Source organism: Crinia signifera, chromosome 5, assembly GCF_055691185.1.
Source record: "Crinia signifera chromosome 5, ASM5569118v1, whole genome shotgun sequence".
NCBI classification, from domain to species: domain Eukaryota; kingdom Metazoa; phylum Chordata; class Amphibia; order Anura; family Myobatrachidae; genus Crinia; species Crinia signifera.
Window position 1 is genome coordinate 228010842 of NC_139221.1, and position 21172 is coordinate 228032013.

Genomic DNA, 21172 nt, shown 5'->3' on the forward strand with positions numbered 1-21172 from the left:
TCTGATGCAATCAGTACCAGATACACATATGCCCCCACAGTGACAGATATCCCCCCACAGTGCCATAAACACATATGCCCGCACAGTGCCAGAATTTCCCACCTGCAGTGCAGCTCACCATTGTTGCTGTTGTTGGGGAGGGGGGGTTGGGGGAGCAGCACGCACCTCTACTGCCCTCACCCCAGTCCAGTGTCCCCCTGATGTCTGTCTCCTCCACTGTTGCAGACCCCGACGCCACTTCCCTTCAGAGGGGGAGGAGAACGCTCAGTGCATCACACGTATCTCCTTCCCCTCACTGTGTTCCTGTGACTGGGCCGTCAGCCAATCATACTGTACCTTGCGGGATGGCTCCTGATTGGCTGATGGCCCACAAGCTCTGATTGGCTGATGGCCCAGTCACAGGGACACAGTGAGGGGAAGGAGAGACGTGCGGTGCGCTCTCCTCCCCTCTGAAGGGAAATGGCGGCGGAGGTCCCAGAACGCCATTCCCGATTACGTCATTTTGCAAAAGAGCTTCAGGAACGGTGTTCCGGCCCAAAAATAGCCCTGAGTATACACAATAAAGGTGAAGTCACTCTTTACAGTATATTAAGAAAGATTCCAAAAAACTCTATGATCCATTGCAGGCTTCCAGTGTATCCCAGTGATGACACTGGTAAATTAGATGAATGAGGTCACTAGTATTCCAAAAAGTATATGTTTCAGTCATTTTGGAAATTTTCGTTTTAGTACATAAAACATTGTAACTAGTACACCAATACATTGTGATTCATACAGTATGAATTGGATTAAGCATGCTTAAAATATCTAGTCATCGCCCATGTTTAATACATTTAAATGGACATTTGGAATTGCATGGCAACTGTCATCACAATACAGTCTACACAATAAATGTTTTAATGACGTGCATTCAAATGAATAAGGGGCCATAAAGGGTTCATTTAACGTTGAAAACCTAATCCATTTTATGTTGCTAAGACAAAGTTTTAAAATGGAAATCCCCCCCCCCCCCCCCCCCCTCAATAAATAAATACATGGCAGATATGATTTCTTCTACATGAATAACTTATGATTTAAACGTTGCTTCGGAAATATAACATATTATAAAACCCAATTTACTATCTATGGGTACAGTTCCTTTTTATTTAATTTCGTATGATTTTAACACTTTCTTTTAAAGTCTAATTGCTACAATGATTTTTAAATGACTAGTCAAATGAAATCAGTGGTGAGATTCTACATCTGGCAAAGTGAACATCCCACGTTAATTGCACAATAACTCCAAAGAGTAAATCAGCTGTATACTTTACATAATGTGTTTCTGTCGTTTAACAGTAATGCCCTTTTTTTTTCTCTTTATTCCTTCATCTTGGAGATTCTAAATGAAATTATGCATGGCTGCATAAATAAATTAAACATTAAGTCACGAATGGCTTGTAGTGCATGCTTAGGAAATAATGGTTCGGCTGCTGCTGTACTGTCTACATTTCAAGAAAACAGAGCAACAAGATTACGGAAATGTAGAAAGCCACTCTCGTTATAATGGATTCTCATTTAGAATGTCTACATTGCATTTTACCTTCATTTACAACATTCATGTGCTGCGCCCTGGCTTCTCTCTCTGTTACCCTGATCTCTTTTAACAGATAATTGTCAATCAATGGATATAATGCAGCACATATGTCAAAGGCTGAAGTAATTCTCCGTTGTAAATCTCCTCATGGAAGTATTGGCCAGAATCATAAAATCATTAGGAGTGCATCAAAATGTGCCTCACCATTTATTTAATGTATGCAACAGCAATCTGACAAGAATCTCCCAGAAAAAAAGTATGTAACTGTATTCATATACAGTGGCGTAACTATAAATTTTGCTCCCCCTTGCCAAAAAAGTTGTGCCCCCCCCGGGCTCCTCTCCAGCGTGATGACGTCACACGCATAATGGAGAAGCTGGAGCAGGAGAGAGGCAGAGAGACCAGCAGACACTGCTGCTTCCCCTGGCTCCGACGCATACCAGGCCACCCCAGCACGCCCGTCTGCCCCTCCTGCACACAGAAGCCAATAAGCGGCTCTGTGTACAATCAATTGAATCAGTGGGGGGATTTGTAGTCTCTGTCGTGACCGCACCCATGCTGCGGCTGACTCGCCTCCGGTGCTCAGCCAGTGGGCAGTGGCAGGCAGCAACATGTCAGTGCGTCGAGCGGCCACATAGACCTCACTGCCACTTGCACCCCCAAGTGGCAGCTGGGGCTGCCTTACAGTTGTTACGCCACTGTTCATTTACAAATGTTGTCTAGCATTACACTCGGGTGCTTGTGCTTTTGTAGTACATGTACTGTTATACAATTTTCCAAAATAGAAGAGAAATAATGTCTGTATATATAAAGCCATATTAATCCTGCAACAGATCAGGCATATACATAGTTTTAGGTGGATGTGTACAAGTTAATTGTGTCATCATATACAGTATATATTTTCATTCAAGAGACCCAAGAGGAAACCCCAATGCTGGGATTCGGACTAGCGGTCAGAATACCGGTGCTGGAATCCCAACATCAATGAAGATGACAAAGCCAGAATCCTGACTGCCAGCAAGTATGGTGGTGGGGGTTAGCTTTAGGCACTAGTGGGTGCTTGGATTTAGGCTGTGGGGTGCGGTAGAAGTTAGGGTTAGGCTGCAGGGAGAGGGGGTTAGACATTTACAAGGGGGGTCAAGTCTGTTGTCAGTTCTGGACTCGGTTTTAAAAATCCAACTCAGGTTTTGGATTGCATGTAAATAAGTACAAATTAAATATTATTAATTTTATAACTGGTTATCAATTTTTTTGTAAGTGATTGTAAACCAAACGGAAAACTGATCTGCATCAGGGACAGATCTTGAGAGAAATCTTTGTCCCTGTGAATTCTTTCCCCTGCACTGGTTGGCTATCCCTCTACTGTGCTCAAGTTTACGCTGACTCCATGCTCACACTGTGCTCTTGAATCTACCCTGACCCCCCTGCTGCTGCATGACTCCCTGCCTCCTCTCCCTTGCTCTTTTCCTTGCGCTTATGTGGCCTACACACATAGCGATTTTTGCATATTTTCTAAGTTCTCTAACTAGATCGGTTAGAAATTAAGCACAAATCACTCTGTGTGTATGCTCCATAGCGGTAGCAAAGTGCAGCCCCATTAGGGTTACCACCATTGTGTTGAGAGATTCCCAGACAGTAGCCCGACCCTTAACATACCCACAGCCCACCCATTGACCCACTCCCGAGCCCTGCCCCTTGACCCGCCTTATGGGGTTTTTTTTAACCTTTGCTTCAATTTCATTCTTGATTTTGCACACCGTAATGCCAGTTACATGTTACATCTCACACAGTAATGCCCATTACATGTTATGCCACACACCATGATTCCCATTACATCTTATGCCATAAACCACAATGCCCATTACATGTTAGGCCACACACCATGATGCCCATTACACATTATGCCCATTACTCGTTATGCCATGACATAATGTTTTCTAAAGCAGGGACAATATGGACAGTGCAAGCCAAAGGTGTGTGCCAAAAAATTTCACTGTAATGCCGATTACATGTCACACACCCATTACATAGTATACCACATGCCACACACCGTAATGACCATTACATGTTATACCAAAAACCATAATGCCCATTACACATTATATTAAACACCGTAATGCCCATTACACATTATACCAAACACCGTAATATCCATTAAATATTATGCCACACACTGTAATGCCCATATATATCTATATCTATATATATAGATATATATATATCTATATATATATATCTATATATATATATATATATATATATATATATATATAGATAGATATAATTCCACACTCCGTAAAGCTTATTACATATAAGTGCTGCTTACCTACGTGTTCATTGCTACGGGTTTCATTCTTGATGACAAGGGTTTCAATATTTCATACTCGATGTCAGGGATTGTATGCTCTGTGCCAGGGGGTACATACTCTATGCCAGGGGTTATATGCTCTATCCCAGGGGTTATATGCTCTATGCCAGGGGTTATATGCTCTTATGCTCTGCCAGATGTTACAAGCTTATTGCCTAGGGGGGAGTGAGAGGTGAGGCCAGGCAGGATGAGTGGTGAGGCCAAACAGGGTAAATGGTGTGGCCAGGCAGGGTGAGTGGTGAGGCAAGTAGTCGGGCAAAGAACTGAAGAAAGAGCAGCCTGCCCATGCGAGTCCCAGAGGACGGTCAGAATAAGCGCAGCTGCCTGACTCTCCCTCCCTGCTCTGCTCCCGGACAATGTATAGTCCATGAACGCCACCCGCCCGGACTCCGGACACCCGGCTTAATTACTGGACTGTCCGGAGTAATCTTTGATGGGTGGTAACCCTAGGCCCCGTGCAGTGCTATCGCTGGGCTAGATATTTCAAGCATGCTTGAAATATCTAGTTATCGCCCATGATCTCTCTATTGAGAACACAGGCAGTGACAGATCACTCAACACACAGCGCTGGTGCAGTGCTGTGTGCTGAGTGATCTGTGCTGCACGATCTGAGTGATACTAAATCACTCAGCACAAAGTTCTCGTCACTACATGTGTAGGCCCCATAAGTTATAAAATAAATAAATACAATTAAACTTACATGCAACAGGATCCTTGTGTCCTGGCCAACACCTCAGACTTCAAAGAACAGCTGACCTGGTCACAGAAAAGGGGCTCACTTATCACCGATCCATGAATGGCGGTAAATTTTATTTAATTGATTTTCTATTTTAACTATTCTCACAGGCGGATCACAGAAGCGGACTCTGGGCTCTTCTCTGCCTGTCAGCATGCAAGACTAGGGAAAGTATTCCCTCCCATCCCTGATTGAGACTGCAATCCTTCCTTCTTCCAGGCCCCAACCGTTCTATTCTTTATCCTGTACTGTATCTATTTCTCTACTTCCTGTCCTAGACCCAACCTCTTTCTGCTCTATGGTAAGCTTCTCTATTCCTGTACTCACTCCCCAGCTCTGCGGACACCAGAGAGGTTCTCCTTCCAGGTAAGTGCCAGTGGAGACATGTTTTAATGTTATATGGGGAATGGTATATTTATGTTATGGGGAGTGCTGTATTTGTTTTGTCTGGTGGTAGGGAAGGGATGGTATTTGTATTAATATTGTCTGTAAATGGTATATTAATAATGTGTGTGTGTGTGCGCCTGTGTGTGTGTGTGGTGTATTCTGTATTATACAGGAAGTCAGTCCCATAATGTACTCTTAAAATAAACTAAGGAAAGTCCCAAGGCGCAACCAATTCTTGGCTTGACTTGAATAAGGTAGTGTAGTACAGGCCGCAATACTTAGCCATTGAGTATTGAGACAATGGAACATCTATGTTCTATTCAAAAGTGAAGAAACCACAGAAAAATGTAGTGCTGGCACCTTAATGTAAAGGGACTAAAAAGTAATTTTGCCCTCTCCATACATACATACATACATACATACATACATACGTATCAGGCATTACAATGCCTACAGCAGTATCCAAGCAAGCATATGGTGACTACTATCTATTAGGGGGTGCACCAAGCCGGCATAACAGAAAGCCTACTGTAGCTTCACCAATGATGTCATTTAATGCCTACTCAAGCTTCACCAATGATGTCACTTAATGCCTACTGTAGCTTTTACAAGTAGGTGCAGTGTCAACTTGTCCAAGATATGATGTGATGTGATTCCTGCTGTATTACATGTGGATACCAATTCAGCACTTTTCTCCAGGGCCAAGAGGGTTTATTCCACAAAGTAAAGATGACTGATCTTTGGCATCAATCATGCTTGATCAGTTGAAGGAACTTACAGAGAGAATGGAAACATTAGTCTCCAGATACTAGCTCTCAGGAGGGGCACATGAAAAAGCATCTATAACCACTGTCTGTGCCCTACTGATCAAATGTCGGACTGGGGCATGATGGGCCCACCAGGGAATAGAGTGGTAAGGGCCCATGTTTGGAGGTGTGACCTAACCTTTCGAGAGTGCATGGGCCCTTTGATAAATGTATATGGTAAATACTGCTAGTTGATGCATGATAATGTACCAGATTAATAACAGCAATGCACTCTAGGGAATACACCACAGTCCTGTGCAACAATTATGTACACAGTCTGGAACCTGATCTATAGAGGAGGAGGTGGGGGCCAGGCAGTGAGGCACACCGGGGGTTTCCCCTATGCCCCTGTGGGTCAGTACAACCCTGTACTGATATCTGCAGTAGCTGGGGGCTGGGTGACTGGGGAGACAAGAAGGTTGACTGGTTGAGGAGACACTGGGTGGCTGGAGAGATGAGGTTGGCTGTGGAGACATTGGGTACTGGGTAAACAGAAGGAGGATGGCTGGAACTTCATGGGAGCTGGATGGGAAGACAATGAGTAGCTGCAGAGACATGGGGGCTGTTGGGGAGACACTAGGTCACTGGAGAGACAGAAGGAGGCTGGCTGTGAATGAAAAGGGGAAGGCACCATTCTGTTTCACTTCCGGGCACAGGGAATGACCTTCCAACTTTTTGCTTGAGAGTCTGCATAATAGCATTGTGTGTGCACATATATTCATAGGAGCCCTTGAGGAGGGTCACTGGCAGGTAGGCATGTTTCAATACATGTCTGCACAATTTGCTATTAATGAAGAGTCGAACATCTACTTTAAAGGTTGTTTTATGAATGGAAACTCACCTTCTGCCTATTATGCGAGTGGAGGAAGAAGTAGTCATCATGCACACCTGGGAATGATGGCAGTCGTTTTCCAGAGCTAGTATTCTAAATCATTTAAGTGATTGGGAATTGACAAGGCATTGCTAATATAGCATTTTATTCTCATAAAAAGAAATGCTCATTGTTACTTTCAAAACTTATTTTTGAAAGTAGAGTTATTAACTTTTTTTTAATAAAAATATTATTAGCCAATAGAGAGATAAGTTTGTTATTTTAATTCCTCCATGAGACGCTGCATATTATAATATCGTAGTTTTAAAAGTTAATTTTATAATATTCAAGGTCTTTTCATGAAAATCTTTTCTACAGACCAATTTCTGCAGGCAATGAGCGACACATTGTGTGAGCCTCAAATCACAATGCTTCTTATGATTATATTCGGCACTGTTGGCAGTAGCAGCTGCTATAAAACAGTAATGAATTTAGTCTAGTCTAGAAATGCAATTAAATAATGTGTTTCTTAAAAAGCTTTTTTTTGCATTTTGAACAGTATCTGTTTCTGAAAAGATGAAACATACTGTAAGTGCTCCATTGTGTAACATAATTACAATGCACAGGTGGTAAACAATACTATTGAATCCAGTGCTTTTTCTAGGAAATAAATGTACCATATCCATACACAGTAAAATGCTAAAGGTCTTGCGGAAACAAATAGTGAAACTGTCCGAGCACCCTGCTAGCCATTAGAGCTGGCAGGTAGGGTGCCACTCCCAGGACACTCTGCCCTCTGTGATGACCCGCACCATCCACCTTATGGCTTGGTTGTCAGCACCCAGTACCTTTGAGTGCCATGACAAAAAAAAGCACTGGAGCACAGTTATGGAAATGTGTAAAAAAGGTAGATCCCACTGTTTTCTTTTTTCTTGCTATTAGCACTAAGGGGTCCTATTAGCGCCAATGGGTGTGAGGTGCCGTTCAGGTGCCGTTTAAACGCTGAAAACGGCACCCTAATTAAGGCAATCTTGCACCCTTCGCTGGGCTGAATTCACTTAGAATTCAGTCCGCCATAAAGTCAGAATCAGAATCAGCTTTATTGGCCAGGTATACTTGCATATACTAGGAATTTGTTTTCGGTTTGCTGTGCAGCAGCCAGGTGGGTAACAAGTAAACAGCATACAGTATAAACAATAAACAATATAAACAGGTGAACATGTACAGTCATATAGAAAGTTATTCCAAGGGGACACCGTGTTAGATTATGTGCAAAGGGTTAGGGCGCGACTAGACAGTGAGGTGTTCATGAGTTCACGTGTCAACAGGTGAACCACTTGAGGAAAGAAACTTTTAAGGCTTGTGGTGGACCTGGTGGGAATAGCTCTGTAGTGTCTGCCTGATGGCAGCAGGTTAAACAAGCCATGGCCAGGATGTAGTTGGTCCTTGACTATCTTGCTTTTTTGCTCTGGACAGGTACAGGTCCTGGACAGAGGGAAGGTCCTTCTCGATTATCTTCTCCGCAGTTCTGACTACCTTTTGGAGTCTGCATTTGTCTCTGTCGCTGGCGGAGCCGTACCAGACTAGTATTGAGGAGCACAGTACAGACTCCACAATTGCAGAGTAGAAGAGGAGCAGAAGCTTCTTTGGGATGTTGAACTTCCTCAGTTGCCTAAGGAAGAATAGCCTCTGCTGCGCTTTTCCAACAATAGTATCAGTGTTGGGCCCCCATTTAAAATCCCGGGAGATTGTGGTTTCTAGGAACTTGAAGGAGTCAGCAATTGTTAGCGGAGGAACACCAACAGCCTTCTTCCTAAAGTCCACTACCATCTCAACTGTTTTGAGTGGGTTGAGCTTTAGATGGTTGCTTCTGCACCACCAGGCCAATTAGTTCACTTCTTGTCTGTAGGCCGATTCATCCCCGTCCTTGATAAGGCCAATGATGGTAGTGTCATCGGCGAATTTGATTCTATTTAGTGATTGCGCCTCTGAGGTGCAGTCGTTGGTGTACAGGGAGAAGAACAGCATTGAGAGTACACAGCCCCGGGGGGCTTCTGTGCTGATGGCCGCACTTGGGAGGTGAATTCCCCCGCTTTCACAACTTGTTTTCTATCAGTCAGAAAGTCCACAATCCAAGAACACGTAACATCAGGGACTCCTAGGCGGAGTAGTTTGGGGTGGAGGATGTTGGGGATGATTGTGTTGAAAGCCGAGCTGAAGTCAACAAACAGGACCCTTGCATAGGTACCAGGCATATCCAGGTGCTGCAGAATGTAGTGCAGGCCCTGTTAGGAACCATGATTAATGGTTCAGTTCTGTTTTGTGTTCAGGTTGTGTTTGGCATTTGACTCTCTGGTGGCCTCCAGTGGTAGGTCTGTGCCATTACATCTCAATATTCTGTGAGCTTAATTTATTCACAAGTCTGCGAGGTAAGGAGCATGTTATCACAGCTTGGGAGCTGTCTGTCTCTCTCAGCTGAATAATCACTTGAGCTGTTCATTAGGCATTCTCTCTAGCTCTGCTATGCCAGTGATAGATTCCTGTTCCTTTTGCAGGTAGCTGCTAGTTCCTGTTTCCTGCTGGCCCTCTGTCAGGTTACTGCTCTGTTAGGAGCTCACCAGCTGTCTGCTGGTGATTAGTTCATTTCTCCCTGCACTCCGCCCAGTGCAGCCTTCCTGGCCTTTGGCAGTTCCAGCCTGCCTACTTTCAGTAGCAGAATCCTGTCTGTCTGCTCCAGCCTGTCCCAGCCTGCTCTTTACCATCCTTAGCTGCTGGATGTTCCACGGTCCTGCTGTGCCTGGTCCAGGTCACGTAAGTGCTCCAGTGGAGCCTGGTTTTGCTCTGCACTGGAGCTAGGGCGGGCTTAACTCGCCCTTTCAAACATGGCGGCTACAGGCGAAGCCTAGTATCTGCAGGAACCGGTCACCGTACTTTGGGGGTCAACAGAGTCAGCGTAGGGTCCCGTCGTGGCTGTCCTAAACAGCAGTCCCGGCTGCGGGTTCACACCCAAAACCATAACAAGTCCAGGTTGACTGCATCCTCAATGCATCGATTAGATCAGTAGGCAAACTGAAGGGGATCTAGCTGGTGGCGCTCAAATGTTTTCATGATCACAGACGTCAGAGCTATCGGTTGGTAGTCATTCAGATTTGTAATAGTTGGTTTCTTCGGGACCAGAACAATAGTGGAGCTTTTGAGGCAGGAAGGAACCTTGCGTAGCTCCAGTGATTTGTTGAAGATCCTAGTGAATATGGGGGCAAGTTGACCTGCGAATACTCTCAGGGCAGATGGTGACACCCCGTCAGGACCTGGTGCACCCGAGGCCGTGACGAATCATCCATACCTAATAGGATCAACCCCTAAGGCTGCAATAGGAGACTCCATTAGCTTAGGGCTCTGTTTAGTAAAGTATAAAACTGATTTTCTCCATGTACTGTATACAGTCTAATGGTCAACAGTGATGGCGTAGATATATGTGGACACCTGTCTGAGGATGCAGATGGTTATGGTTAGGTTTTGCTGGGATGAGTAGGGTTTAGACTGTGGGGGAAGGGTTAAGCTTAGGCACCAGGGGAATAAATACTCATATGCCTGCGCCAGAACTGATTCCCAGGTGACTATCACAACACCACCACCACCCATCATCAACCTACCCTTTCAACTCTCTCCAATTATTTATATATATATCTTTATCTCAATTGTATTTCCTTATATCCATTACTACTTTTCTATATTTAATTTCAGTCTTATTTTTATATATTTTATTACATTTTTATTTTTCATTATTTTTATGTTATCTTTATTTTTATTATTATTATTTTTTTTTATAAAATTTACATTACTATACCTTTCCACTTTCTACTTACTAGTAAGCCTCTTGTGCTCAACTTCTGAATTTAGAGGTGCCAGCTAATAACCTGGCATCCACCGCACGTCTTTCCTGGCACATAGTACCATCCCCATCACTCCCCCCTGCCCCCTCTGGGCAAATGACCGTACTGCATTTCAGCAACTTAATATCTGTAGTATGACTCATAGTACACTCCCCCAGTGACACTTCACAGACCAACCCACTTCTTGACTACATATAAGATGCACATATGATGGGGTTAACTCCCCCATTCACACTGGCTCTCACGTTGCTAGGCAATGACATAGCCACATTGCATGCTCAAGTACGGGATGCCCCCACTGCTGCACCCTCATTCCTCATAGCAGATCATTCTGCTAAACATCGGCACCACTTCGCTTAAGCTGGTTACACACCTACAGATTTCTGTTCAATTTATCTGGTCGAAACAAAAACCTGAAAATATACAATATGGGAGCAAAGGACAATCAAACATTTACTCTTAAACGCTGCATAGTCAGACAAACTGTTTACTGTAAATCAATCTGATATAACAAATTTTTCCAAGCAATTGTTTTTGTCAGTTATTTCAGCATTTGGGAGCAAATGTTGATTGTAATTTGCTCATATGCATTTCCAGATATTTCTTCCCACCAGACAGATTGGACAGAAAAATCTTGATGTGTGTGTGCCCAGCTTAACCATCCTACTCTGCAGCAGATCACTCTGTACACATTGGCACCACTACCACGGCCGTTTCCTCTAATCTCTTGTACATGCAAAGGTGCCTTCCACAACCAGCTGTATGTAAACTTTTTTTGTCTGCCTAACAGGATGTTTTTACCATTACATCACAGGAAGTCAGTGCCTGCACCGAATACGGTCTGCAGCAACCATCTGAAAAGTAAGTATTGACTTACATCTCAGACCGAAGGCTGCCGAAATCATTTAATGGTCAGCAACCAACGGATTATTTCTCTCCCAGGAGGCCGCATGTGGGGGCATGTGTTAGCGTATTTATCATAATATGTGCTTAGTAGTTTCTTACATTGTTATAATTAACATAATAAGATATTGCTTCATAAAGTATTTTAAGTGTAAGTAGTACGTAAACCACACAGCACAATACATGGACTATAAAGAGTCTGATACTGTAGTATACCGTATAGATGACCTTTTCAGCACATACTGTATTCTCTGGGTGCTATTTGCAAGTCTTATAAGAGAACTGACAAAGACACATGGTTCTTCATAGAGAAGGTTATGGCTGCTGACACTTACTGACAAGTGGAATTCATTACCAACATCTATTATCCATAAAAGAATTGTATCAAAATATTACATATGACAATTTGACAGCTTTTGACAAGAACATATAAAGTAAAAAAAAAAATATTCCCTTTGTCCTTTACTCGGCCGGATGAAAATGTAAAAAAATATATACTAAATACTTAATCCTACATACCAAATATCACATTTAAGACAAAAAAAGGTTTCAAATCATCTTGCATAGCTGACAATAGTCCCAGAGTCGCCGGAACGGTCCTAGGCTTTAAGATTTATCCTCAGGGATATTTCCTTATTTTTCAACATACAACAGGCTGCTGTGTATAATTCCTCTTATTCTGCATATTACTTGTAACAATCACTACACATGCTTATCCTCTAGGATTTACGTTACATCTGTTGAAGTGGATTATTTAAAATGTAATATGAGAGTATGTTAGCCACATTTATCTTACATATAATAATACAGCACAGCAAATTCACCTTACAGACTCCTTAGCGGCCGTGACATACCCATATGTGCCTGTTAAGCTGACTATGCTGGTATACTGTATACATATTTTAGCAGCAATACTACCTAGTACTGGTCATTACTCACCACATCCTATCGGTTCGGATGCACAAAGTCTATTATCTGGTTTTGGATTACTGTCATCATGGTCACTGTGAGAATTTGCTCTTACAGGCTCAGATTGTATCAGGTGTTTTGGAGGCTCCTCGATCCCCTGTACAACAGAAAATTTAAAGATTATTCAGAGACCATTCATCAGCTGCTGCAATGTTTAAGAAAACAACAGCTTCATTAGGTTACATAAAAATTATAGTTACTACATGATTTTCTCACGTGTCTCAGAGAACTGTCAAAACAGCAAAGAGTTCAGGATTTCAATAGGATTTACCAAAATACTGCATGCTGTGTTGGAATTGGGGCAATCAATCAGAAGCTGCAGTCATGGATTATCTGCCACCTGATTCCTGAATGGTGCAGCCTGGAATGTGCTGACCACGACAGTCACATCTCTATGTTGGCACTACTGTATAAGTAATATGTTGCCCAAAGGCAAAATACATGATTTCCCAGTGTGGACACATTTACAGTTGTGTCTTTAACTGACGGATTGTTTGAAATGATTAAAGACTATAAAACCAAGATTATTTTAAATTGCTCCTAATACAATGATTCATGTAATCAACAGTAAATATTCAAAAAATAATATAGATAGTCATAGTATTAGATATTAAATAGTCATAGAATTGGGGCTGATTCAGCACAGGCTGCATATGCGGGGAAATTGTGCACGGGGTGGACATGTTCGGCGCATGTGCAGGAAGGGTCCTGTAGGAAGGGTCCTGTGATCCCATAGTGATCGCATAGTAAAAATGTGATCTCCTCTGCCTGATGTACAGGCAGAGGTGTTCACCGGGAGTGACAAGGGCATTTTCAGGGAGTAGCCAGGCCAAGGAGTGTGCCAAGACAAGTAGTTTATTTGGCCTTGCAAGCTGCCTGTTGACAGGCAGCCTGAGTAAGGTTAAACTTACTTACGCTGCAGCCGCAGAGGGGCATCGGTGGTCTCAATGTTCCTGTTAAACTGTGATTGCATCAAAGACACCTCAAAGGTTAGAACTCCAGAGCTAACATGCATTAAAATACCATACAGCCATGAAATCTCCATAGACAAGCACTAGCATTGGAATGGGTCATCCCGAAGAGATGAGTGACTTTTAAGCTGCCACTGTCATAGGCTGCCACCTGTCTAACAAGTGAGCCATCTAGCTATTTCTGCCCAGTTAGAAGTGCCCAATTGTCACCTAGAGAGGTGTACAGCATATCATGACTGGAGTACTGGAAATGCATTCTCTGGAGTGACCAATTATGTCTGACAGTCTAACGGACAAATCTTTCTTGGCAGATGCAAGGAGGCTCTTCCTGCCTGAATGCATAGTGACAATATTACAGTTTGGTGGAGTACTTGATTTTAAGGATTAAGTCTGGCCCCTTAGTTCTAGTGAAGGATTCAAAGAAACAATACAAATTTGGGTGCTTCCAACTTGGCGCACAGAGACATTGGGTGTTATTCAGACTCAATGCCTCTGCGCACCAAGAGAGGTCCTTCAGAAAATGGTCTTCCAATTTGGGTAAAGGTGGCCTTACATCTACAGATCGATTGTCAGATTGAGCTGGTTGGAGCAAAAACCTGATAATATCTGAATGACAGTTTTTGGCAGTTTTCCAGCATTTAAAAGCAAATGGTCACTGGTCATTTGCTTTCATCCATTACCAGGATTTTGTTATAACCAACCGAATTTGACAATCGATCTGTAGGGGCCCATTACTTGACTGATCTGCTCAACACCTTTAAATAATTTGTAAATGAATATGAAGTCTGACTGTGATACAGGCATGATCGCACAGCTGCATTGCTGAAACTTGCTAATTCTATTTTGGCTTGTTGGACGAGAATAAACAATGTCATGTTACTTGGACAAAAAAAGACAATAATGACAGCGCCTGGACTGCTGCAGCCTACCAACACCTAAAGGTTCCTGAAACCTTTACCAATACAGAAAAATACAATAAATGGTGTTAGTTATGGCGCTGCGGTCCCCTTAAAGCAGAATGGTGAGATTCTATCACCGAGGAGGATGTATCCTCAATTCTTCCGTCAGTCGATTTAATAGAATATCAGACTGACCTGAAAGAATTTCCCTATGTGCATGTAAAGGTTTCTTTGCACTTCTCCCGACCTCTGTATACACAGTGGATGGCCAGATATAATAGTGGTGGGGTTCTATCACCAAAGGGAAATGTATCCTCAATTCTTCCGTCCAGTTGATTAAACAAATTGTCAAACTGACCTGGAAGAATGTCCCTATATACGTGTAAAGGTTTCTTTACACTTCTCCCGACCTCTGCATCTACAATGGATAGTCAGATAAGATCCCACGTACAGGAACCCCTTGAGATATGCACTCACCGGGATTAAGTGCCCTATGTGCACTGAAAGGTATCTTTGTATCCAACTCTTTTCATCCCAGGACACAAGTGGACCGCTGACTTCCAAAAGTAGATGTTAAAAAACTCCAAATTTATTTCTCCAAAAAGTGAAAAAGTTGAAAAAGGGCTTATTCAAAACAGCCCGAAACGCGTTGGTAGTTGGAGGAGAAAGAGAATACCCCAAAGGCTTGTGGTAGGTGCTGTTTTGTTATCTTCAGCGACTGGGTGGCCTTCTATCCGGAAGGTATCCAGACCACCACTTGCCTAGGGATTCCCTTCCCACATTTTATCTGTTTTTATCGTATGTACTTTTTGGAGAAATAAATTTGGAGTTTTTTAACATCTACTTTTGGAAGTCAGCGGTCCACTTGTGTCCTGGGATGAAAAGAGTTGGATACAAAGATACCTTTCAGTGCACATAGGGCACTTAATCCCGGTGAGTGCATATCTCAAGGGGTTCCTGTACGTGGGATCTTATCTGACTATCCATTGTAGATGCAGAGGTCGGGAGAAGTGTAAAGAAACCTTTACACGTATATAGGGACATTCTTCCAGGTCAGTTTGACAATTTGTTTAATCAACTGGACGGAAGAATTGAGGATACATTTCCCTTTGGTGATAGAACCCCACCACTATTATATCTGGCCATCCACTGTGTATCGTCAAGGATAGTGGAGGCTATTACAGTAGGAATTGGAAGGGCTTAGTGATCCAGAACCATGGGCTTAGTAATGCCCATGGTTCTGGAATGAGATGTTCTATAAGGGCAAAACTGTGTGTTGTTCAGGTGTCCGCATTATTTTAGTCATGCAGTAACTTTATCATACCTATTTAATCTTCCAACTGAGCCGTCATTGACCAAAATAATCTACATTTTTGGAGGTAATTTGGTATCTTAATAGTTTTTTTTTAAGGCAAACTTCAATTAATATCTGAAACTAGTTTTAGTGAAATGTTGTTTAGCTTTACTTGCCGGGTTTTTAATCACAGGAGAGAGCCTCCAACAAATGTGTAATATCCTCTAGTGGTTCAAACAGTCAATGGTTTTCTGTAGACAGCTTCCCTCCATCAATATAGGGTATAAATGGCACCCGCGGTGGCTGCAGCACCAACCAAGCAGTGGAGGGAGGGATCACTAAGCACATATATACTTATGTTCTCATGTAAGTAATATATGTGCTGGATCACTTCCCCATGGATCGCTAGCTCTGAGTGATTCAAGCACCACAGACACCTGGGAATCAGTAGACACCATTATGCACTGTTAAGACTGCCCTTCAGACTTCTGTGAAACTAGCCAATAGGAGTCCAGGATGTTAGCTTAACAGCGTAAAATGGTTTATGCTGATTCCCAAGGGCCTGAATTACTCAGCGCTGACGATCCCCAGGGATCGATCCACCACATATATTACATATATGATAACAGTTCCATTACCCCATGAACTGCAGCCACTGCTGGATGGCACCATTGATGGGGATCATCAAAGGTGAACCCTTTATTTGTCAATCAGCAAATCAAGGTACTGATTCTGTGTCATGATCCGGTCTCTGAAAAACACTTTCTTATCTTCTAAGTGTTTCTCTAGACATGCTCTGAAGTGCTATAGAAGGTCATGATGCGATGAACAGACTTCCAAGGTCCCAGCTGATCTCCTGTGTTATCGTCAGCTTCCAAGTTCTCCATTGATACTCCATTGGTTCCAGCTGATTCCCTGTGATTCCTGATAACTTTTAAGCTACTACAGTCTATATAGAGTCTTCCAAGTACTTACAATTACCATCAGTTCAACATGGGTTCGCCATCCAACCATCCCGACTTCCAGCCTTCTCTGCTCACTATCTGCCTGCTCATACCCAAGTTCCACCTGTTTCTACCAACATCGATGCACAAAACATCAATAAGATGTCATCATTGGTGAATTCCCATTGTGCCTGAGCTTACCTGAGCTTCCATACTCACCTGCAGTGTTCGTTTCTATATCCAACATACCATCAATGTTCATTATCGCAGACTCCTAGAACTGCATTCTTGTATTCCTTTGCTCATAGTATTCCTCTGGTTCCAGCTGGATCCAATACGTTCATTGGTTCCAGCCGACTCATACTTGCACCGGGTTTCAATCTGGTCCAGTGTTCACTATACCATTGCCATAGACTCTTAATGGGGGAATTCAATGTCGGCCATTATTTCCGCCGGGGAAATAGCGACCACAGTCTATTGAATGCAGCATTGAAGGCGGATTCCGACAAAACAGATCCGACTGTCTGATTTGTTTTGTCGGAAACAGTAGCGGATTGTTGTATTCATGCCCATTTTTCAACAAATCTTGGCTGTTTTTGCCAACAAGCCCACTTTCTGACACTCGACAGCAGGAACATCGAATTACGGATGTCGCATTTCAGTCAAGTTGCATGAAAACGTCCCGGGACTCTGAGCACTATTCATCTTCCCAATTCTCCAGTTATCCTAACCACGCCTTCAGGTCCTGGACTCTGCCTCACTGGCTGAGGTCCTTCCAGTTATGTGGGTTATACATATGGAATTCTAAATTCCTTTAGAAGTCAGCTCCTGAGGTTGACTCTCTTACAAAATGTTCAACCCTCAGGCGTGACATTCTAAGTAGGACAAAATGGCAATATTCAAGGAAATGAGCTATGCTTTTCAAGTGCGTGTGTTCTAGGGACCTGATTCAGACAGAAGACACAGCCAAGAAAGAGAAAATTGGGAGTAACAATCAGTAAACTGCACATGCACAGCCCAGAAGAAATCCTTACTGCTCATGAGCCAAAACCAGAGTGTGATGATGTATACATTTGTATAGGACAGTGTATGCAAACTACAGGAAACCAAAAATGTCATCCAAGCACCCTACAGATCTGTACTGCACTGTAAAGTGTGTAAGGCACAGTTAGCCATGTGTGTGTGTGTTTTAGGCAATTGAAAGGCAAATTAATGTCGCTGTTTGTCAATATTACTACCACTTGGATTCAATCTATAAACAATTTGCATGTTGCCATGTGTCACACTCTCAAGAAGACGAAGATAAATTTAGTTAAGCATATGCATCTGATGGATGTGGATATAGAACGAGCTGATGTTAGCATAGATAAATTGTATAATAAATAACTGATCCATTTAAATAAACAATTCGATTTGTAAAAGCTTTAGAGACAGAAGTCATTAATTCTAGCTGAGTGATAGGGCTTATTATGGAAACGTACTGTAACCCATACCATCCAATCAGATTTTTTACATGTGCAGGTTGGAGATGTTGCCCATAGCAACCAATCCGATTTTTCTTACTATTTATCTAACACCTTCTAGAACAGGCATGTCCAACGTTGGCCCTCCAGATGTTGTGAAACTACTCATCCCAGCATGCTTTGCAATAGTTTTAGGATTCTCTAATAGCAAAACTGTGGCAAAGCATGCTGGGATGTGTAGTTTCACAACATCTGGAAGGCCAACGTTGGACATGCCTGTTCTAGAAGGTAATAGAGTATAGATATGATTCTCACCTTTATATACACATATATACGTATAAGGCCTTAGGTTCTATATGATATTCAATTCTTCTAGCATTAATGTATCACTGTTTCTTGAAAAATATATATTCCTTAAAATGCTTCTAGCAGAATAGAGGCTATTTCAGTGTGGCTGAGAATCTACCAGCTCCATTGTTCCCAAGGCCAGCAGTATACACAAACCAGATATTGTTCCTGCAATCTGTAGATAGTGTTTTGGAATGTGAAGGAGGACATCTAATGTTGTAGGAACTAAAAGGAGATGGAACAATTGTTGCTTGATTATTAATATTGATGCAAAATATTTTAATTTGCACTGATGTGGACTGGGTTCCATGGTTTTGGGTATAACTATGAGTACATTGAATAATAATCTTCAAATCAGAAGGGTCTGCTGAGTTTGACCATACTGTGTGTGTTATCTCTTCATTTTCTAGTCTACAGCTGGCTGTCAATCATAGAACCTCTGACTGGACATTGAAGGTAGTTGTCAGACCCTGTGTCATCTCAGGGACCCTAACAAAGGTAATAGCTGGAATATGATTGGGTGCTATAACACATCTCCACTTCTATAAACCGGTACTTTAGTAAATATACATCTACATACAATTTTCTTAGCTTTTGAATTGATTGCTTTGGATTTAAACAGTTTTACGGTCCCCAATTCTATTCCTGTTGCCAATGGTTGCTTACCCTCATGCATTGTGCAGGAAACGCCCTGAAATAGTAGCAATCTCACTCATTGCACCTAACCCATATTATGCAGCTGTTAGGTTTTTAGGGGAAAAAAACAAATGAGAGATAAATGCATTCAAATGGAATCATGGGCAATTTCCCTGCATTATTTATAAAGCACAATAATCCTTATGGCTACATAAAAATGTAATAATTTTTTTTATGGCCACTTCTATGGAGCCACTTGTAAAGCACAATCCATGAAGAACACCTGACGTTTATCAATGTCTATAGTAGCTCTTACTAACATGTGTTGGGGCTCATATACATTTGGATGTAAGTCATTGTATGACACTCCTCTCAGGAGTACATGCCCACTGCATTCCTAGGTGTCACCTTCACACCATACTTACCATTCCTCCCGGAATGGCTGGAGGGTACCGAATATTGGCTCTCCCTCACGGCCCCCCAGATGGGTGGGCAAGCCTTCCGCATTAAGTGGGGTCCCCACCAGCCCTTACACTCCCCTCCCTCTGCTGGTCAAATACAGGCATTCACATCTCTTTTGGGGAGGGGACGGGCCTAAATTATGCAAATTGCGCCATTTAGCACCACCCCCTTCCCGAAGAGCTGTGAATTTACTGGTATGGGGACGGGGCTTAATTGGGGACAGGGCTTAATCCCAGCAAGGCCCGCCCCTGGAGAAGCTGCAGAGAGGATTCTCCCGAAGAGGAGACCCTTAAAGTTGGCAAGTATGCCTCACACTCTCCCTGGCATGCTTTTTCAAAAGTAGGCAAGTATGCTGTTGCCACTATTATAAGTTCTAACATTTACATGACATTTCAGCTACACAACACTGGCTTGTCTTTAAGCTATATAGCTTTATGTTGCAGCTTGGCTAGCAAGCACTATAGTGCTACAGTTGACTAACCTTTTTGTATTTTTTTTATGACAGTCTAATTATTAAATTAAAAATAATTCAAACATGGTAGAGCATATACAACAATACAGACATCCATTTATTTTTGCTCTAGAATATACAGTTCATTTATAAATAAGTACAAAATGCAACTGTAAAGATACAAGAGTTTGCAGAAAAGGTGCAGGATTCCCAGCTGAGCAGCACATACACAAGTGAACGATCCTTTCCACTTTTTTAAATGTACTTCTCTGTACTTTCTGTGCAACCATTGCAGGTTTTTGTTTATCAAAGCATTGTTCTTGCCAGAATAAAGCAATGATACCATGTGCAAATTTTTGTGTATATCACATATATCATTGTATATCATTAAAATTATTTAACCACATTTTAATGTTTCTGCTTATACGCTGCATTGTACACACATAAATAATTGTGGATGGTATACTTGCACACACAGAAATAAAGATGTACAGATAGACAGACAGACAGATACAGTATATAGGTACTGTACCTCCACACTGACGCTCGCTGCTGCTGGCATCGGGAAGGGTGTATGCATACTGTAATGATTACAGCTGGATAGTTCAGTTAATTGGAGACTGTCCCACTGTCCCTCCCATGGGTCCCAGTGTCTCGCTGGCAGGGGGTAGGGGCGACCTGAATAGATGCGCACAGCATCTATTCAGTGTGAAGAGAGAGCCGGGGGCTTCCCAGCCACCCTCCATGGATGCCCCACAAGAAAAAACAACCCCAGTTTAAGCAGACAGATGTAAGTCTATTTATCAAAATATATTTGTGTCTTGTTCCCACAATAAGGGACCCTCTGAGAAGACTAGCGCCGGCAGTTGCAGTTTTGCCAATATAGGCCAAGGCCATCCGGCGCACTGGGTCCCTCCCCGCGATGTGCCCACAAGATTTTGGGGCACATTGCTAATGTGAGCAGTTAGTTACACAGCGAAGTGCTCGCACATTAACGGCTGACCCCTGGCCGCACAGCCTACTGTAGTTGCGAAACAAGACGCAGAATGGCCATTTTTCGGGTCGCAACGACTGTGTGTGACATCATTATATGTGGCAAATGGAGCAGCCTGGACACGCCTAGGCTGTCTGGACCGCCCCATTCAGCATGCATTATCCCTTTATTATGTAGGGAATGAGGGTGCACATTTTTAATTTGCACTGAGCTCTGAACACCATACCACTGGCCCCTGCTCTTAGGGCTTCTGTATAGACTGCT

General features: G+C 42.7%; 1 protein-coding gene across 2 annotated transcripts in view; it reads right to left on the reverse strand.

Moving 5' to 3' along the window:
* NEK11 (NIMA related kinase 11) overlaps positions 1–21172 on the reverse strand; it is a 270045-nt gene that overhangs the window by 81232 nt on the left and 167641 nt on the right. For both annotated transcript variants that reach the window (XR_014475030.1, XM_083188604.1), the window contains exon 12: positions 12417–12543. Coding sequence is in view for 1 of the 2 variants with exons in the window: in XM_083188604.1 (XP_083044730.1) it covers positions 12417–12543 (127 nt within the window). In the remaining variant the exon portion in view is untranslated. The remainder of the gene's footprint in view (positions 1–12416; positions 12544–21172) is intronic.